This window comes from Colossoma macropomum, unplaced genomic scaffold (assembly GCF_904425465.1).
Source record: "Colossoma macropomum unplaced genomic scaffold, Colossoma_macropomum, whole genome shotgun sequence".
Classification (NCBI taxonomy): domain Eukaryota; kingdom Metazoa; phylum Chordata; class Actinopteri; order Characiformes; family Serrasalmidae; genus Colossoma; species Colossoma macropomum.
In genome coordinates this window covers 40,697,681-40,718,846 of record NW_023494789.1, presented here as the reverse complement: position 1 = coordinate 40,718,846, position 21,166 = coordinate 40,697,681, and the positions used below count along the sequence as shown (strand labels likewise).

The window sequence follows — 21,166 nt, the reverse complement described above, 5'->3', positions numbered from 1 at the left end:
GCTGTGGACTGACTTCATATATACGTGAACTACCTGGATCAAGCTTTAGTGTGAATTTACAGCTCTCTGAGGAACCGAGGCCAGAGCCGAGAGGCTGATCCAGCTCGTCTGTGCAAAGCGCTCGAGTTCAGTTCGACCACTATGGCTCTCAAGAGGACTTGGAAAAAAGTCCTTTTTGTTCTTTTTTTTTTGGGCTGTCTGTCTACCTCAGAATAGATGTGTTCCTTAGGGTTAAGAGCTGGAGGGGTGCAAGTGAAACTTAAGGCCAGAATGAGTTTTTAATGTCAAACAGAAATCTGCTGGACGACATTCATTCAGCTAAAACGTAAACTCTGAATGGTGAAATATACTCCAGGAAATTGGACGCAGTCAGAAGAGTGAAGGCATCAGAAAACTGGACGTAAACATGCCAAAGCATGCACTTTTGAGTCTGTATGTGTTTGTGAGTGTATCAGTATGTGAATCTGTGTATGTGTTCACCCGCATCTAGCAAGGCTTGCCAAAAGATAATGGAGTTTTGCCCAGTGCGCAGCGCTTGATTGACAGGATGTAACAGGATTGGGCAATAAAACCCGCAACAACAGCGGTCTCGGCCACAAATGAATACAAATGTGTGAAGGCTGGAGTTTTATTGCTCCTGTGAGCTCTCGAATCAGCAGAGCAGCCCCTTCACACACGTCCCCATAACATCCCATGGACACTCTTAAAGATAAAGGTTCCTAAATGGTTCTTGTATGATACTGTGCAAAAGTCAATGCATTTAATTTCCAGTCAAAGCAGCCATTAAGTAGAAGTTATTTATTTTTCAGCATCAGGGAAAAGCAGAAAATATATATTTCACAGATGCTTCAGCAACTAAATATATCTTTTTTTTCAGTATTTGATGTGTCACTCTTTACTTTATTACAGCACCAATTCTTTTCAAGAGACTCACTATCAGTTTTTCAAAGAAATCTTCAGGGATATTTTTCCACACCTCCAAAGTTCAGTCTTAGAAGTTGGTTTTGCATTTTCTGCTTCTCACAATCCAAGTGATCCCAGACACCTTTTCTCAGTGAGGTTCTTCTTGACAGCTCCACATCCTTTCAGACCCATAGCGCTGAGTCGTCTTCTCACAGTGGAAGGATGGACAGAAACACCTGTGGATGTTTTCAGATCTGAAGCAGCTTGATTTTCTCCTCTCTCTCAAAGATGAAGGCTTTAAGTGCTGTTTACCTGATGGGGGCAGTTTACCGGGTCTTCCAGGTGGTTGTTAAGAGTCTCATTTTCTCTGTAGCTTTTAATCATTTTTTTAACTCCAGTTTTAGAAGCTCCTGTTTTTTTCACTTGTTTTTTTATTTTTCTCCTTCCTTATGCAAGTCAATTACCTTATATCTAATCTCCTCAGAAATATTTCCTAAAAAATAAATGAAATACCTGAAGGGTGGTCTCTGACTTTTGCACTGTAATGTGGATCCTTTATAATATGTAGAGATGTCCTTTATGCCGACACATCTACAAATATAGCTCTTATAGAATCATTCACTGAAAGGTTCATTAGATAACTGAAAATGGTTCTTCAAGCACAAGAGAACCCTTTTTGGTACCTTTATCTACAAGGTTGAACAGCAAGAGAAGAAATACTGTGGCAGCTGGCCTTCTCTCCTCGTTTCTTCTTGCGTCGTCATCCTGTGGAAGGAGTTCACTCCTGAAAAGACCGTTTGACCTCATGTTTTCTCATGTCCTCTCAAGGCCAGTGAGGATTTTATGGCTGTTTGCTTTCGCAATGAGACGCTGGCCTCCTGGAACAGGCCTGTAGTTTTTACCCTCAGGCCCTGTATTTTTAACCCCTAAAAGTGCAGAGCTGTTATTTTTTTCTATACTCTTTAAATGTAATTATATAATTAAATATGTAATAGCATAGTTATGTATTCAAACAATGATGAAAACATAACAAATATGTAAAAGATGAACTTTCTTTCTGCAAAATAAGCCAATAACGTTTCCTCAAATTCAAAGTAAAATAGCTTCTCTTCTACTTACAAACACAAATGTGGTATGTTTGAAGGAATCTGTGCTCCACTTCAGTTATGCTTTTGTTATTGCTGGCAATAACAGTGACTTCTGGCGGTTATATGTAAGCTAACCTGTGCAGTCGGGAATGTAGATGTCCAAAAGTATCCAGGTCTTCTATTGAGTAGATTTAACTACTTCAAGGTCCACCCATTGTATAATCTCCATAGAAAAGTATTACCAATAGAATAGGACTCTGGAGCAGCCACATATGAGCCTAAGGTCACCACGCCCAATGCCATGCATCAGCTTTGGGCTGTGGAGCAGTGGAACTGTATTCTCTGGAGTGATTGAGCTCCATCCACCACCTTTGGGATGAGCTGGAGTTCCACAACTGATCATCCAACATCAGTACCTGACCTCACTAATGCTCTTGTGGCTGAATGCCATCAAATCCTCACAGCAGTGTTCCAACATCTAGTGTAAAGCCTTATCAGAAGAGTAGAGGCTGTTACTGCAGTAAAGGGGGTCAAACTACCTATTAATACCCTTCATTTTTAGAAGAAATGCTGGATGAGCAGGTGTACACAAACTTTTGGACATACAGTTTTTCTCTGAAATCTTTTTTCCTGCACTGGTTTTGTCTTTGCCCTGTTTCTAATGTTTCCCTCTACTACACATGTGTTTCCAGCACTGCCTTATTTTATTTCTCCCTCTTGTCTTATAATCATTTTTTTTCATTTTGGCTCAGGACTGTGACTAGCCTTTTGAGGCTAATTTACTGCGTTGTGTACATGTGGCCATGTATTAAGTCTTTTTGGGGACCGAATGTTGCTAGCTATGTGGAAAAAAAGGAAATGTTGACATTGTGGGGACATTTCTTGTGGGAAAATGCTTTTATTTGCCAAAGTAAAAAGCCAAAATATTTACTTTAGGTTAAAGAATTAAAAATTACAGTTGGATTTAGGTACAGACCAAACATCACTCAGCTCTAACGAAAGAGAGGTCATTGGAAATACCCCACATAGACAGAATTACAAATTCGAATGTGTGTGGTGGAGAGAAAAAGAGAGAGAGAGGGATAGAGATAGAGGGAGAGAGACATTAAGTTGGCCTGTAAGAATATTACTAGAAGCCTTTTTTGGTTCCATTGCACTTTTGTTCCTTGGCTGTTTTCCTAAGTAATGTTTGGCAGTGTAGCACTCCGCTCAGCCATGTCTGATCATGAAGAACTACAATCTCAGACTTCAGTCTCTCCCTCACACTAATTTTCCATGCTTTGTAGGGGACGTGTTCATCCAGAAGACTCAAGACACCAAGAACCCTGTCATCTATGGAGTCTTCTCCGTGTCTGGGTAAGTTAGCAGCGTCCCTTTCAGTGAATATATAGAGGTTAATTGGTCTGTCCATTCTCTGCCCACAGGTATGTACTTTTTAGGTATGTACTATTAACTGATAATAAGCTGGACAAGCTTTACAGAACCCTGGCAAAAATCCCACTCAACCTAAACTGTAGCACACAATTCAGTTTATACCACAATGCCTACATTAAGAGTTATTGATTGATTTTGATTGATTGATTGATTGGTCATTGTATGTGTATGTATATTATGCTACTACAGAGTTGAATTACATGAGTGTAATGTCCAGGCAACCTGCTAGGCCACTTCAGCCAGTAGGAGGGGCTAGAGGGCCAGGACTGAGTAATTAGGGCTGAGCGGTAGCGGCTGTTGGCGCCCTACTTAAGGGGTGCTCACATGCTGCTCACAGCTCAGTCCTGAGTTCAAGTGCCATGTGCACATTGCTCTGACTTAGCCGGTAACCTCGGTATCTGCCTCGAGTTTTGAGTCTTTGCTTTTCTGAAATTGTTCTCCAGCGTAAATATAAAAAAAGGGGAAAAAAAAAGAAAGAAAAGTCTGTTGAGTGTGTCTCACTCTCCGTGTTCAGAGAGAGGCGGTAAGATTAAAGAAGGGAGTTTTTTGGATTCAGTCTTGGGGAGATCTTTGTTTGGCTGCTGACTGCTAACATATTATAAACTTCTACGTTAACCACGCTAGCTAGCTTTGAAATAGCTGAAACTGAAAAACATCCTGCTCAGCCTGTCAATCAGATTCTCCCCTAAAAATCTATATTACACTCCCAAAACAATACACCTAATCTATGCTACCAGTGTGACATTTAAAGAAAAATCCCTCAACTGTTAAATTATTAAAAATTCCTGCATAATTACACGGTTAGGATATAAACAGAGTCATGAAATGCTCCACTGTAGAGAAACTTACCAACTCACATTGTTCACATGAAATAAAACTTGTCCAACCTTGAAACAAAAGCTACCAAAGGACACACTTGTGGGTGGGGCTTGGATTGGTCAGTTCACTTTCAAAAGCACTGCTCTGTGATTAGGTTTATCAGATGGGCAGTGCAGTCTGACTGCAGCTTGAGTGGAGTTTCCTCTCCTATCCTGGCTGCGTATTCCTGCAGGACGACAGATTTAATGCAGCTGAACACTGTTCCCAATGTACTGTTACTTGGCAGACTTCACAGGCAGTGGAAGCAGTCTCGCCTGTCAGTGAGAGAATGAGAGATGTGATAGTTTTGTATGTTATACCGCAGCAATCAGACTAATAAACGGCATCTGAATTCATGGAAATCGCTCACAGCCACTGAGGCCTCGGAAAGGAGCTGTAGACGTTTTAGAGAAGGTTCACATGCCAAGCGTCCAGTGTAAATATACAGGGCCGTGCCAGCGGAGAGTGAGAGTGCCTTTGTGTTGGTTTTTGTACATTTGCAGGACAAATTCAGAGAAAAACGAGGATGGTGCAAAGTCAGGACCAATGAAATGGTTTTGTAAAGCTTATGCAATAGCTTTATAGAAGATGCACGCCTTATGTTTAGTGCATATTATTATTACATGTAAATACTTACTTATATATAATACATATGGGCCATAGCATTATTAGTTTTAGGCTTTTACATACAAAAAAACACATATGGGTCATATTGTTATTACATACGGTCATAGGCAAAAGTGTGGGCAACCCTAAAATTAGTTTTTGTTGGTTTTCTAAGTAACAAAAAAGAAGTTAACATATCCTCACAGAGATTTATGCACAATTACTATTTATTTGGTGAAATTAGCACATAGAAAAAATAATAAAACATAAAATGCAGCCTGTGCAAAAGTTATGGCACATTTTATATTTTATTTTTTGTTCAATATAAATAAAAATTGAGCACTAAAATTCACAGGAAAGAGACAAAGTAAACATGTAAAATGAAGAAAAATTCTTCCTTGTGTGTGTGTGTGTATATGTGTGTGTGTGTGTGTATATATATATGTCCTGAGAATGTATAAAAACAAACCTATGTGTGTGTATGTGTGACTACTGGACTAGTTTCAGGCTTTTCTGTAGGTTTTAGATTAAAATCAGCCGAGCCTTCAGGCTCCATCTAAGCTTTTTAAACCCAAAGGCACACAGCTCCATGCTAATGAGAAAGGAGCTTTCTTTCTGCTGGAGGGCAAGAGTGCTTTCACAGCTTGCTTTGTCTCTCTGTCTCTCTCTCTCTCTGTCTCTCTCTTTCTCTCTCTCTCTCTTGCTCTCTATCTCTCCCTCGCTCTGTTCATCCTTTATGTTCTGTGTGGTAATGTGTACCTTTGTGCATTTGCGTGGGCGAGAGGGGAAGACCATAAAAGAATGTGTATGTGTGAGTGTGTGTGGAGTGTATATGTGCCTAATAGTTCAGTGCATCAGTGCATCTATGATGAATCATCAACCATCTCTCTCTCTCCTCTCTCTCTCTCTCTCTCTCTCTCTCTCTCTCTCTCTCTCTCTCTCACTCTCTCTCCCTCTCTAGGTCAGTGTTCAAAGGTTCAGCCATATGCGTGTATTCCATGGCTGATGTGCGAATGGTATTCAATGGCCCCTTCGCTCACAAAGAAGGCCCGAATTACCAGTGGATTCCTTACCAGGGCAAAATCCCATACCCTCGGCCTGGGACAGTGAGTGTCAGATAGCACTCATGCACAAATATCAAAAATATATCAACAGGTAGAAATTTTTAACATTTCAAAAACAGTCAGCAAGTCAATCTGCCAACATTCAGTGCAACACTTCATTTGACATCTAGCATAACCAAAAGGCTTTTTTTACAAATTATTCTATTGGTCTGCAGTGATGTACTCTTAAGCCAGCAGTGTGCTTCAAGTGACAAAAGAGCTAAATAAAATCAAACAACCAGTGAACACACTGTCATTAATTTTCCTGAAAAAGATCTCAGCAGACGCCTTTCTGACGCTCAGCACTGCTAGAGTCTCCATACAGTGACACAGATGTAGATCTTAAAATAATGGCTTCTACACCCAGTTAGTGCATAATATGTCTAACAAATATTCATGTGGGGTTCAGTCATGTGTGCACAATTCTCTACTGGACATATAGTGCACTGTTTGGGTGAGGAAAGAAACATTTCATAACTCACTGCAGTGCACTGCAAATGGAGCAGGGATCCATTTGAGATTCGTCCTTTGTGAAGTACTTTATGTGTGTTAATAAACATAAAATTGTCTGTTATCCCTTGGAAATATGTTTTGCATATATATGTCTTTTTTATATATGGGTCCAAAAGACACTGGTGGAAATGCATATATATATATATATAATATATATATATATATATATATATATATATATACAGACACACAACAGCCTTGTTGTCTCTTTTCTCTCAAAATACCTCATAGGTGTTTTTGTTGTTCCTTGTGTCACTATGGTATCTTGTCTTTTTTTACATTTTGTATTTGGTTTATTTTTATTTTCATACAATTCAAACGGTCAACAATGTTGGTTTCTATTGGTTATAGGACAGTACTGATTAGGTTATTTGATTTTAGTCCATTAAAAATAGCAAACGAACGTGATAAACATATCAGTACAGATGTAAACACATGGTCAGGTCATATGATCACAAATGAAAAAGTGCACACTGTAACCTTTGTCCTCTGTTCTCAGTGTCCAGGAGGGACTTTCACCCCCAACATGAAGTCCACTAAAGATTACCCAGATGAGGTCATTAACTTCATGCGGAATCACCCCACCATGTACAACGCTGTGTACCCGGTGCATAAGCGCCCCCTGGTGGTGCGCACCAATGTCGACTACGAGTTCACCACCATCACTGTGGACCAGGTGGCCGCTGCGGACGGCAACTATGAGGTGCTTTTCTTAGGAACAGGTGAGAACATCAGCTATGTGAGCTCAAGAGACAGTTATATACACTGCCTGTCAAAACTTTGAGTACAACTTGCCTTCTTTGGAAATTTGATTTTCAGTGCTATTTTTTAGTTTAGATAGTTTTCAAAATTTCACATAATTCAGTGGTTTAATGTAATAATTCACAAGGTTTATTGTAGAGAAACTTGCTGACTCAGATTTCTTTACAGTGGTGGTGATAGGAACCAGGGGTCACCATGTCTACAACACAATTATAGCCATTTCATTTACTATCCCAAACCACCAGTGACTCTACACAGGTCTTCTGAGTTTCTGTGTGCAATGCTGATGATGGCAAAATAGTAAAATACATTTTCGTCCAAAACTTTCTCAAAAAGTTTTTAAAACTTAACTATGTCTCAGGCCTCAGGCTGAGTATTCATAACCATTTCATGTAATAACCTTCTGTGAGGGAGCTTTTAGAGGTGGACGTCTGGTTCCATACTAAACCACTCTGAAATGAGTAAAATGAGTAAAATATCTGTCTACCAGTTCAGTGGATCTTTAAAGCCCCTGTCTACTCATTTTCATGATTTTCTTATCTATCTATCTATCTATAGATTTCATCAAGGCGTACAGTCTTTCCCTGTTGTGCTTGTGTGATGCACAATTAGGGCACACAACAAATTTCACACATGACCATGCCCACTCATAACGGCAGCATGGTCCAGCAGTTAGCTAGCTAGCTGTAGATTACAGATATAACATTATATGTATTATGTACACATCTAACATTATATATATATATATACACACATACATATATATATATATATATATATATATATATATACACATACATATATATATATATATATATTTACACTAGTAAATAACAGTAGTTAACACTTTAATTTTAATACACATTTTTTAACATTTCAAACCGTGTTGACAGGGGCTTTAACGGTCATGCTGTGTGTTGCCTGTTCCTCTGGTTAACCCCTCAACACTGCAGGCTTAATACATACTAAGGCTTATTATTCAGTAACTACAGGGACTTCAGTGCAAACTGGCTGAGCTATTCTTTGGTTATAGAAGTGTGTAATAAGATTTTGGACCCGCCAGCCGGTCCATGGCCTGTTAAGCAGTTAAGGGAAAGCAAGAAGCAACTTACTTTCTGCGAGTCATTTTCTTTTCTTTTATTGATACTGACTCTGGCTCTGCTCATTCAGACAGAGGTACAGTACAGAAGGTCATTGTTCTACCTCGAGATGACCTACAGACTGAAGAGCTGGTTCTGGAGGAGGTGGAGGTATTTAGAGTGAGTAATTCCATCAATCCTCTCTCTCTCTCTCTTTCACTCTCTCTCTTTGTGTATATTTATATACATTTTATCCATGTACTAAAAGTACTAGCTTTACAGAGATGATTATGATGATGATGATGATGACGATAATTTAATTATACCTATTATTATTTCATCTTGCAGGTTCCAACTCCAATAACCACAATGAAGATTTCTCCTAAAAGAGTAAGAAGTATTAACTCTCTCCTTTACATTTCATGACATTGCTAAGTAATTTTCAGACAGCTGGCATTAATAATATTTTCCAGCTTTTGCTGTTCAAAACTCTACATGAAATGTGGTTAAGTGAAAAATCTGATTTCCCCTTTACCCCAAATGTAGTCAAACTCTAGCAGCTGCGATTTTGAAGCCTGAACTTTGTCTGCACCTTTGCCAATTTTTATACATAGTAGTATTTCATATAGTGTGAGAAATCACATAAGCAAGCCTACAAGAGAAACTCGACATGGTTAGAGGCCAGTGATGATTTTGGCATGCAATTACACTCTCAGAAAAAAAGGTACTAAACTGTCTCTGGGTCAGTATCCATCTTGTCACTGGGGTGGGACCCTCAAGGGTACATCTCAGTACCTTTAATCAGCCTAACTGCGCCATAACCCACTGAAATGATATTCTCTAAGCTGTATTGACTCCACACACCCCGTCTCGTCTCCAGGCTTTTTATTTTATTGTTGTCTTTTAAAACATTCGGTTATGAAAAGGTACAAATATGTACTTTTCACCTGGAAAAAACTATTTAAGGTTCACAATTGGACCTTAAAACCACTGTTGTACCTTTGAGGGAACATTTACATTGTTTGTACCTTGATGAACGAAAAATGTGCCTGTACAGAACCTTTATTTCTAGCAGAGTTGATAGACAGATAGATGCCATGCACTATTATACAGATGCAACACCATGCTAGTTGAAGCAGTATAATCCTACATTACTTGGCAGCTGCATTGGCCTTGTAGCTCTAAAGAATCAATAGAATTGCCTATTTTGGGGTAAGGGGGAATAATATGTAAATCAGAATGTTCACCAAACTATTCCTTCAAGCCAAAGTGTTCTCTAAAGAACGTAGTGTAACAGGTGTCCACTGTTTTGACCTCTACAGCAACAGCTGTATGTGAGTTCGGCAGTGGGGGTGACTCACCTGGCGCTCCACAGGTGCGATGTGTATGGTGAGGCGTGTGCAGACTGCTGCCTTGCCCGGGACCCCTACTGCGCCTGGGACGGCAAATCCTGCTCCCGCTACTCCGCCAACCAGAAGAGGTGAGGACTATATGTGTGCACTTTTGCCCCCACAGGAGGCCCACTTATTAATAACGGTTCCCTTTTCATCCAGCGGCAATCTTTCACCAAAACATCTCTCTGCTATCATCCTCAGTTAATTTATCTAGCTTCAAATACAAACTCCAGCTGTCCAAACTCCATTTTATCCAAGATGTATTTAAACACCGGGGCGACTCCAACATCCAATATTTATCTCAACAATCTGTCAGTATTGAGCATTTTTTGGTGAATCTGCCTTTTAAAACATACGTTTGCTTTATAAAAATATACCAAGTATGCATTCTCTTCCACAGCTGTTATCACTTTTAGGACTTAGATTTACTCCAAAATATTAACTAAGAATGTTAGCATTGCTATGGTAGCATTTTTCTTAAAACTCAGCAGTCTCAGGACTTTCTGACTGTCGAAGAATGTAAGTGAGCGTATGTGTACATGGCACTGATGATCTGCTCCGCCAGGCGCAGTCGAAGGCAAGATGTGAAGTATGGCAACCCTATTAGACAATGCAGAGGATACAACTCCAATGGTGAGAAATGAGTCCAACGCAGCACAACGTAACACTGATATAAGATGTTTAATGGGTGGAACATCAAGCTTTGACTGTTTTGCTTTTTTATTTCCATGCCAGCCAATAAGAACACTCTGGAGTCAGTGCAGTATGGAGTTGAGGGAAGCACTGCTTTCCTGGAGTGCCAGGCCAGATCTCCTCACGTATCAATCAAATGGCACTTCCAGAAAGAGAACAGTGACAGGAGGAGAGAGGTTTGTAGCTACATTACTTCATCTATAATATATGGATCTTTATTAGAAATACACTCCTTGTACTTCCACTCACTGAGCTCTACCTTAGAGGGCCACTATATGGATTATTCTACCAAACTGGTTCAAAGTCAGAGGTGAAAACACATTTCAGACTAAAATCTTTTTGCTCTGAGTGAGCTCATACCTTCATTCTGCTTATTGTATGAAAACAAATGATTGAAAGCTCTATTTTGTCACTACCAATGCAATAATAACATAGTCGAAACTTTACCAAATGTTTTGGTAGTGACAATCTTAGATCATTTAAAGCATAACTTAAAAACGACAGCCAGTACATGACTAGCAAACACAGCTTTGAGCAGCTGTAGACGCATAAACTCATAATATTTTTTATTAAAACACAAAAAGTTTACTTAACAGCAGAAAATATATTTTGGGAGTGACAGTTCTTAACGTTTCACACTGATTTTCAGACTTTGCGGCACATTTACTTCAAAACTATGGGATCTAACTGCTCACAATGTGGCAACGAGGGACAGGGATGCAGCCTCACTTCCTGCTCTAAAATGCAGGGGTGTGGCTAAAATAAGACTCCACCTACAGACTAAAACACTTTGTGTTTCAATAGTGACATGAAAACGTGGGACGGCATTTTTTGAATGAGGTTTTTCAACAAAAATTCAACTAATGACAAATTCTAAATCTTTCAGCTTCACTTTAAGGCAAATTAAAAAGATCTGAAAACAACATTGACAAAAATACATTAAAAATGTTCGTATTTAAGTTAGTATTTGGCACAGACATCTCCCAACAGAAAGTACCCTATAAAATGATTATATGATTATATATAAATGATTTTGTATATATTTAGCTTTTTACTATTGCTGTGCCTTAGAATAGGTCATAGCATAATCATGGTAAATATCTAAGGTCTGACTACTTAACTTTTACTGTGGAACCACAGTAATTCAGTAGAATGGTCCGTATATGTACAGTTACAGTTACAGACTGTAGCTTGTCTGTTGTTGCACAAATGAGCTTTTCTTGTTATACAAATCAAAGAGTTTGATCAAACAGTTCAAACAAAGTTATAAGTGGACTTGAGAGGAAAAAGTGGAATACGAACTGAAGTGATTTTCCAATACAGACTAGGAAAACTCCCTTCAGATGATTTATCTTGAAGGTGGGAGGAACTTTTGAAAAACTACAAATGCTTTGGGGTGGGTACATGAGAGCGGGCTGTTAGACTTTTTTAGCCTGCCAATGCAGAGGGAAACCAGTTGACGTTGACGTTACTGCTGGGAAGCCGAATATCATGTCCGTAATTATTGGCCTCTGTATCAGTATGTTTTCTTTTGCTGTACAGTGCATCCCCAGTGGGTGTGTTATGTATTTGCACAATTGCATGTTGTAGTGAAAGAACACTGAAAAAGCAAAAAAGGATATAAAGTTCTGAATTCTTTCAAACCAATGAGGACTGAATGTAATGCTGCATCACATAATACTACATGACATGACAAATAACATCGCCGCTGTCCAAAAACATGTATCTCCATTTTTGGTGATTTTTATTTTTCTACATCATTTCAACACACCAGCAGTGCTTTACATTATGTAAAAATCTCATGATGAGTGGACCAATAGAAATGCTCTAAAATCACTTGTAATAAATTTTCTTTACATTAGTTTACATTGAAAGGTAAGAAAGCTTTTGCCTTCTCCTGTAAAGTTACTATTTCGGAGATACTTGTTTTTCTTTGGATAGTGACGATATTTAACCGCTGCTGGTGGACCCGAAGTTTTATTACACAATTCTATAACCTAAGAATAGCTCAAATAGTTTGCACTGAAGTCCTGAATAATAAGCCTTAGTATGAAATAAGCCTTTTTAGGGATTATTGCTCGTTTTAACACATAATACGTTTGATACTGCTGCAGCAGTTACTGCTATACAAAACACGTTTCCCTATGATCGCTTTTCTTTCATGTGTCTTCTTCCTCTCTCATTCAGATCCGCTCGGACGGTCGCATCGTTCGCACGGAGCAGGGCCTCCTCCTGCGCTCCCTCCAGCTCTCAGATGCCGGCAGCTACCAATGCACGTCCACCGAGAAGAACTTCAAGCACACGCTGGTCAAGCTGCAGCTAGTGGTGCTGTCGGCCCGCACCGTCAACAGCATCCAGGCGGAAATACCTGGCCCCGCCCCTCCGGGTCTCCTGCAGGCCAGCGCGTGGACGCCCAGCGCTGAGCAGTACAAAGACCTGCTGACCATCCTGAGCCAGCCCGAGATGGGACTCATCAACCAGTACTGCCAGGACTACTGGCAGCAGGGTGACGACCCAGCCGCCGCCATCCACAGGAAGAAAGACTCCAAGGAGCTGAAGGAGCTGCGCAAGCCGCGCAACAGGAGACACCACGAGGGCCAGAGGAGCATGGCTGAGACATGAGGAGGACGCCTGCTCTGCAAACACACACACACACATACATACACCCACACACACACACGTACACATACAAATGCACACAAAGCACACACTTCCTTTCACCACAAGATCTGAGACGCTATGGTCAAACAAGTCCAACTGAAACGTGGCCAAGGGACTAAAACGGACACACTAGAGCAGCATGTGGTGAGAATAGGCAGTATTTATTGTAGGTTGTATATAGTTAGACTCTGTGGATATCTTTGTACTGAGAGCACAAAAAGAGAAAAAAAAGCCGTTTTTTGTGTATAGATCCTTCTGTGCAAATATTTTGTTATTGTTATTCTTCTTATAGTATATTTATTATAGTGTTATTGTCATAACGAACTGTGTGATTGTATTATGAGGGATGGCAGAAGGCTCAGTTTCATGCTGCATACACTAAGCATGCAAAACATGGTGGGCATCTACCTGTAGGTGCTCCTAAAAGGCCACCACACAGTGTCTGAGTTGTAACACCACTAATTTGAGAATGGTTGTACTGTGAAATTAGCTGAGTCAGTGTAGCATGTCTTGAACTCTGTTTAGGTCAGTGTCTATTGATCCTTTTTTTGATCACAAATCAAATAGCCAGATGTTTTTAGTATAGAGACCACCTTCGATTTATTTAATTTCCAGTCAACACTGCCATTATGTACACGTTATTCATTACTCAGGATGTGTAGCTGTCAAGAAGAACCTCACTGAGAAAAGGAGACGGACACATCAAACAAAGAAGCTGCTGGTGTTCTCAGAGCAGTGGACTGACCACCCCAGAATCAATGCCCCAAAACTTGTGCTTGGGATTAGTTGCATAATGAAGCTGTAATAAATGTAAAGGCAGACACACCAAATACTGAAAAACATGATGTTTCTGCTTTTTTCATGATGCTGAAAAATGAATAACTTGAACATAATGACCATTTTGACTAGAAAATTAAATAAATGAAGGCTGGTCTGTTGGTGCTGTTGGCACAAAACATTGTATCTCCAAAATGATGACTTTTCAAGAGAAGGAACAAATGTTCATGACATTTAAAGTGAGTTAAAGTAACAATATTGTTAATTCCACATAATTTCAGACTGTTCTATTGGTTCATTCATAAAGACATTTTCACATGATGTAATGATCAGCTTCTGTTTTCAAATTCAAATAGAAAAAATGGAGTACAGAGTTGACAGTGATGATGTATTTGTCATAAAGCCTACACTCTGGCTATTCCTGTCTTAATGTCTGAATATATATATATATATATATATATATATGTCAAAAATTGAAAAATGACAAAAATGGATATATATATATATTATATATATATATATATATATATATATATATAATTTATTTATTTATTTTTTGTCATTTTTCAATTTTTGCCATAATTTGAAAATATTGTCGCCCTTTAAATTGTATGTAAATTCCATGATGAATGGACCAAATTAAACAGCCCAAAATTACTTGAAAAAACATCTGGTTCCATTGACTTACATTAAAAGTAAAGTAGTTTTTTTCCTTCTCCTGCAGAGTTACCATTTTGGAGATACATGATTTTGTTCCAACAGCAGCGATAAGTAATAATAATAAAAATCACCAAGTTATTGGTAAAGACATTGCCAATGGAAGAAATGAAATGGCACCGAATATAAACCCTCTAGAGTCAGCCAACTTCATACAACCATAATCTCAAAATGCAGATATTACAACTCGGTCGGGTGGCCTATCAGGTAGCCATCCCTGCTGTTTTGTACACTCCGTGTATCACCACTAAACAGACTGGCAGTGATGTAAGCATCTGGCGATTTTTTAAGGCTGCATCCTTGATGGACACTTCAGCTGCTGGTGGTGCTTTGAGTGAGGAGCTCCACTCTTTGAGGACTGATGCTCATTTGGACAATGCCATGTACAGTTCAATGAATCTATCCAAAAATCTGGAGCAGTTCAGCATTCAGTATACTCGTTTGTAATGGTCTTGATCTTCCATACGTCAATGATTTGTGTACAATTCAAGTCTTCTGTCAGCCATTTAGGTTCAGTTGAATCCAATGGCAACTCCCGTAGAGTAAATGTATCCACTTCCTGACATTTGCACAGTAAAATCTCCAGCGTTGAATGAGCTACGATAGTGTTGAATGAATTAAGACTGAATTATACGTCTGCATATCTGCAATCATGCATGAGCAATGTTCGCACATAACGTGAATGTGTGCACTAGGGGGCAGTGTTTAACCCAGAATGTACAGAAAACAAAGATTCACATTTGTTCTCTGTCTCTATAATGATTACTGTTTTGAAGATAAGAATGTTTGGAAAGCTGCTGATCCTCAAACTGCACCGTTTGGTTTTGCTCTAGTTCTTAAGTCGTTCCTATTAGGAACCCTGAGTCTAAGCTGGTTTTCTCTATGACAGAAATGAAACACGTTTTGGAAAATCGCTGCTGTTATGAGGTCATTAAGGAGCCAAAGTACAACTGTTGCTGCATGCAAGCTAACACTGTCGCACGCTGAATTGACATCATGAGACTGGCAACTTCACCAAAATACCAAAATTCCTCTATCAAACCAGCAAGCTTTGCTAAATGTGGTAGTTGAGTTGCTTTGGCAGCTGCAGTTTGAGCAGCTGGTGTTGGTGTATAACAGTGTTGAAGTTTAATAGTAGACCTACTTTCGTGCCATTTCAGTGTGCAGGAGCGTTAGCTTGCTTGTAGCATGTATGTAGCAATATTCATATTTTGACTGCTAAATGACCTCATAGTTCAGAGGATCCAGTGACACGCGAGGAAAATGTACACAAAATAAACTTATTGGCTTTGTGGCATTTTAGGTTAATCACGACAGCAGCAATTATAAAAAAAATGCCATTTATGTCTGTCATAGAGAAAAATAACTTAGACCCAGACGTCCTAATATGGACAATAATATGGAATGATGCAGCACTTCTAAGGTCAATTAATTTGGGTTTTGCTTGTGCCTAGTGCTACCAAATAGTCCATCTGCACTTGCGTGAGATTTCAGTGGCTGTGTCTCGATGCAGATATGTGTACATGCATCTTCACGGACGTATATATCAGCCTTAATGAGCTCTGACAGTGCTGGATGAACCTTCAATCCAATTGGACTTAAATGCACACTCAACTCAGATTTTCATTCAACACTGTAGATATAAATGAGGATTTTGCTGTGCAGTTTACCAAGTTATCTGTAAATAGTATATACAATTATTGCACGCACAAGCCTACACAACTCATCGGATTCACAACTGAGACCGGCACTGGCCTATATCTCTTTTTTATCCCCCCAAAAATAAGTGTAGTCAAAACTAGCATACTAAAAGAGGATGCCATATTGTCACACCTTTACAACAACTGTAAGGAAGCACTTTCAACCACCTATTTAAACTCTCATCCAGCTAAAACTAAGCAGAGCTTTTAAGCAAAGGACAGTTTTGACTTTTCTTTTTTTGCATGAAATGTATTTGTACTGTACAGGTATATTAGTCCAAACCCCCCCGATATGTTGCTGTGTAGATGTTTCTGGATGGTCTTTTATGTGAGAATGACTTTATGTGAAAATACCACTACAAAAGAGACATGGATACTGATTTTAAAGGACAAAGGACTTTTTCAAGCACAAGACAAGATGTTACGAAGCTCAACGAACTTCCGTGTCTCTCTCGCCTCTCTTGTGTTATTGTTTGAAACATGTGGTAAAGCAGGCTGCTTCAAATGACTGTTGTACAATTTTTTGGGTTCTTTATTTGTAATACATCATACATCACTGTGGTTTGTCTTTCATTTGGTCTTTTTTAAAATATTTTCTTGTGGGAAAAGAACAAAAAAAAACAATTGGAATTAGATGTATTTCAGAGTTAATGTTATGGTACTGACTTTTCTGAGTTTTTTTTTTTTCTTTCTATCATTGTTGTTGTTGACTAATTAAAAATCTATATTTTATAACATACAATCTTTTATGGAACCCACATTTCTATTCATATTGCATTGTTGCACATGCCATGAGTTGGGCCATGAGTTGGATACATATATATATATATATATATTTAATTCATTCATTTTCTTAAGCCACTTGATCCAGCTAGGGTCACGGTTGCAATACGGAAAGCTGAGAAGCCCATGCCTGGTAAACCTCCAACGGGAGGTGTTTAACAAAAATTTATTCTACAAAAATGTCACATGTACTGTTTGTTGATGCAAGGGCTCAACTGTTCTTAATATAAAGAAAAGAAAAGAAAGAAATTAAGAAAAATCTTAAATGTTTTAAAGTATAAGAATTTATCTAAGCTTTTGCCTGGTAAACCTCCAACGAGAGGCGACCAGGGGGTATCCTGATCAGATGTCTGAACCTTCTGAACTGGCTCCTATCAATGAAGAGGAGTAGAGCCTCTACTTTGAGCTCCTCCCAGATGACCAAGCTCCTCACCCTATTGAATAGAGTGTAGGCTGCCACCCTGTGAAGGAAGCTCATTTCCACCACTTTTGTCTGTGATCTCATTCTTTTGGTCATTACCCAAAGCTCATGACTGTAGGTGAGGGTGGGGATGTAGATTAATTTGTTTATTACAGTAGTCACAGTTTGCTGCACATGACCTTATGGGTATTCATTATTGTCAAAATTAACAGGTCAAAAATTAGGTCAAAAAACTACCTAAGATCTGAGTAACTTACAGAAATGCAGTGGAATTGTACTGTAAATCCAGCATCTATCAGCACATGAAACAAAGACTGTTCAACAACAAATATAAAATGCTAAAGCTCCAAAGTCAGAGGTGTGACCAATCACAAAGCAGTATAAATGCTGTCACCAATGAAACAGAACACAAAAACAGAATTAGTAACTAAGTACAAATAGCAAAAATATAACTGAGTAAAAAGTAGACTCCTTTACTCTCTACTTAAAGGGGAATTCCACTGATTTCAGAGTGGTTTGGTGTGAAATGCTCCCTTCTAGAGAAATTGGTGACAGACAAGGTGACAGTGAGGAGCCATTTTGTTTACTATCACCACCAAAACCACCAGTGGCCCTACACTCTGTGGTCATATGTAATGTAATGGTTTTCTCTGGGGACTATGTTGCCTTTGCATGTTCCTCTCCAGCTTGAATGGCTTTTAAGGCTGAATATCCTACACAAAACCATCGTACAAGAACGTCTCAGACTTAAGGCAATGTATTTGTGATATTTCACGTAATAACTCTGTGAAGGAGCTTTTAGAGGCATTAAACTCTTCAGATGTCTGATTTCCACTGTCAACGATTCTGAAAGTTTCTCTAGAACAGAGCATTTCACATCAAACCACTCTGAATTACTTTGTTTATATCTTAACTGTTTACTTATACAAAAATTTAAATGTATAAATCAACTGTATAAATGTATTAAAATATACTTAAATGTATACATTTAAATGTTTAAGTTGGGGGTTATGTTGAAAAGACAACATTTATTTAAGAAAAAAACTGTTTTGTGGGTTTTCTGCTGTCTCAAATGCGGATTATGAAATGTCTCAAATGTCTAATTTTGAACCTGCTTTACTAAGGAAAAACAAAGGATCTTAAACACTTAGAAGTTCATAAGAATGTTCTTAAATGCAATTCTTGTAAAAGATTTTAAAAAGTTCACAAATATTATCGTAAGAAGTTCTTAATTACTTTTTTAAGAAAATAGTAAGTGGTAATCGTAACTGTAAAAATCCTCCTTGGTTTATTTTAACAGTTATATTTTGTGAAACTCATGTGAGCTTACAGTTTAAGAAATTTACTTTGTCTATTTTCACAATCCAAGACAAGCCTGAGACTGTGATAAGATAAAAAGGCATTTTTCATCAAGAATAACTCCTGTTCTTACAGCTGAGCCCCTCCATATTAACTATTCCACCCTTTATTATTGCATTATCAGTTATTTTGTTTTCTATTTTATCTAGAATATACGGAGCCCTGCTGGTGATGTCCCACATAAATAGAAATAATGCGTGGCCACACTTTATTAACGCGTGGGAACAAGATGCTAATGCATGGCCACAACTTAGTAAGGAGTGGGAATAAGAACATGCCTTACTAAGTCGTGGCCATGCATTAGGATCAGGTTTCCACGCCTTGCTTAGTCATGGCCACGACGTAATTATCTAATTCCCATGCCTTAGTAAGTCGTAGCCACCTTTATTTTAAACACAGGACATCAAACAATGCCATAACAGGCTTTTAGGGATTTTTACAAAAAAAAAATGACACATATACTGTTCGTCATTTCAAGGACTCAATTGTTCTTAATAGAAAAGTTAAGAAAGAAATTAAAAAAATTCTTAAGAAGTGTTTTGAAGTATAACAATTTATCTTTTATTTTCTTAATGATATATTTAATAAAGTAATCGCATTTAAGAAGACTTTCTTTCCTAAAACAAACTTTTGTCCCCTGATTCGAATGACTTTTATCTGAGTTGCTTGAGGCCTCAGTGAAGCTTTCTTAGTTTGCAGCGACATCTTGTGGTTGAGGCTGAGAAATGCACGCTTGAACTGGACACGCCCCCAAATAACCTAGTCGATTTTAGAGTTGTTTCACCGACCTGAACCCCCTGTAAAGCTGACAGGTTGTAGTCCGGTGCACTGGTCAGTTCCGTGCGTTGCTGCTCTGATTCACCTCAGAAAGACTTCATCCTCAACTGCCGGACTGAACTGCAGTGACGTATAACCGTGCAGTGCGTCCCTCTTCATGAGAGCGAAACGAAAGCGAAACTGGACCCTCCTCCACTCAGAGTTCAATCAGCTGGACGGCAGAACAAACAGCGCTCAGAAGAGCCCGGAATAAGCGCTAAATCAGGACCGGGCCGTCAGAACTCATTCATCACCATCCAGCGGTCAGTCTAACAGCGTTAGAGCCATGACACCAACTGACATCGACGAGGGTTTATATTCAAGACAGCTGTGAGTATTTGAAAGAAATTCTTTGGTGTTTAACACTCTAGGAAATAGAGCCCTCCATAAACAAAGGCCGGCAGTAATTAGTTCCGGTTACTCAGTTCCACACACAGATTACAAATACAGAATTTAGATATCTCTCAGTATTTTCTGTAATAAAATACCCAGAGATGTCCAAATTACGTAATTCAGTATAGCATTAGAAGAGGCTAACAACAGTGGGACTCTTTCTGGTGTTACATAGAACCATTTTAAAAGGGTTCTCTAAAGAACCATGTAGTCTACACCTGGTTTACTATCATAGAGAAGAACCATTTGACTATGCAAAGAACATTTATGCATTCACATGGTTCTTTAAGTGTTCTTGGTTCTGTATGGGTCATTCTGTCGGAATTTGTTCAAATCAGACTTGAAAACATTTCAGACTTTTAACTGACTTGGACTTCAGACTGAAATCCTTTTGCTTTGAGTGTCTCTGCAACTTCATTATGTTTATTTTATTCAAATAAATGAGTGACCATTTCATTCTGTCACAAACAAAATGATAATAATGCCTTCGCAACGTTTGGTAGCGACTGTTTCGGTAGTGACAATTTAACTCATTTTGAGCAGAACTTAAAAATGGTCAGTTCATGACCAGCAAACACAGCTTTGAACAGCTGAACACACAAAATTATGCCATTTTTTACTGAAAAACAAAAAAGTTTTCTTAATTGGAGAAAATGTGCATTTCGGTAGTGATCATTTTTAATGTTACACACCGATTTTCAGACTTTGGGACACATTTACTTCAAAACAGTGAGATCTAACTGCTCACCATGTGGCCATGAGGGACAGGGATGCAGCCTCACTTCCTGCTCTGAAATGCAGGGGCGTGGCAAAAATAAAACCCTTTGTGTTTCAATAACATTAGATGGCATTTTTGAACAAAATTGTTTTATTCAAAAAATAAACTCATGATAAATCTAAATCAGCTTTACTGCAAAGTAAATCAAAAATGATTTAAATAATAAAGTATTTTCACAAGTAGATTTAGGGGTTAAGTTTTGGGACAGACCCCTCTCGATAGAAAGTACTATAGAAATGATGATTTTGTGTATATTTAGCTTATTACTGTCTCTATAAATGCTTTGGGTTTAAATGGATCATGATATAATCCATGCAAACATACCGCA

At 38.6% G+C, this 21,166-nt stretch overlaps 2 protein-coding genes across 4 annotated transcripts in view; both read left to right on the top strand.

Moving 5' to 3' along the window:
• sema3fa (sema domain, immunoglobulin domain (Ig), short basic domain, secreted, (semaphorin) 3Fa) overlaps positions 1-13,114 on the top strand; it is a 79,138-nt gene extending 66,024 nt beyond the window's left edge. For all 3 annotated transcript variants that reach the window (XM_036571327.1, XM_036571326.1, XM_036571328.1), the window contains 9 exons: positions 3,278-3,347; positions 5,851-5,995; positions 7,005-7,227; positions 8,438-8,526; positions 8,695-8,736; positions 9,669-9,826; positions 10,306-10,373; positions 10,476-10,609; positions 12,621-13,114. In XM_036571327.1, the coding sequence (XP_036427220.1) occupies positions 3,278-3,347; positions 5,851-5,995; positions 7,005-7,227; positions 8,438-8,526; positions 8,695-8,736; positions 9,669-9,826; positions 10,306-10,373; positions 10,476-10,609; positions 12,621-13,055 (1,364 nt within the window). In that variant the 3' untranslated portion in view covers positions 13,056-13,114. The remainder of the gene's footprint in view (positions 1-3,277; positions 3,348-5,850; positions 5,996-7,004; positions 7,228-8,437; positions 8,527-8,694; positions 8,737-9,668; positions 9,827-10,305; positions 10,374-10,475; positions 10,610-12,620) is intronic.
• Positions 13,115-19,953: 6,839 nt separating this feature from the next.
• Positions 19,954-21,166, top strand: part of uba7 (ubiquitin-like modifier activating enzyme 7) — an 88,440-nt gene continuing 87,227 nt past the window's right edge. Inside the window, exon 1 of the mRNA XM_036571325.1 lies at positions 19,954-19,997. Coding sequence (XP_036427218.1) covers positions 19,954-19,997 — 44 coding nt within the window. The remainder of the gene's footprint in view (positions 19,998-21,166) is intronic.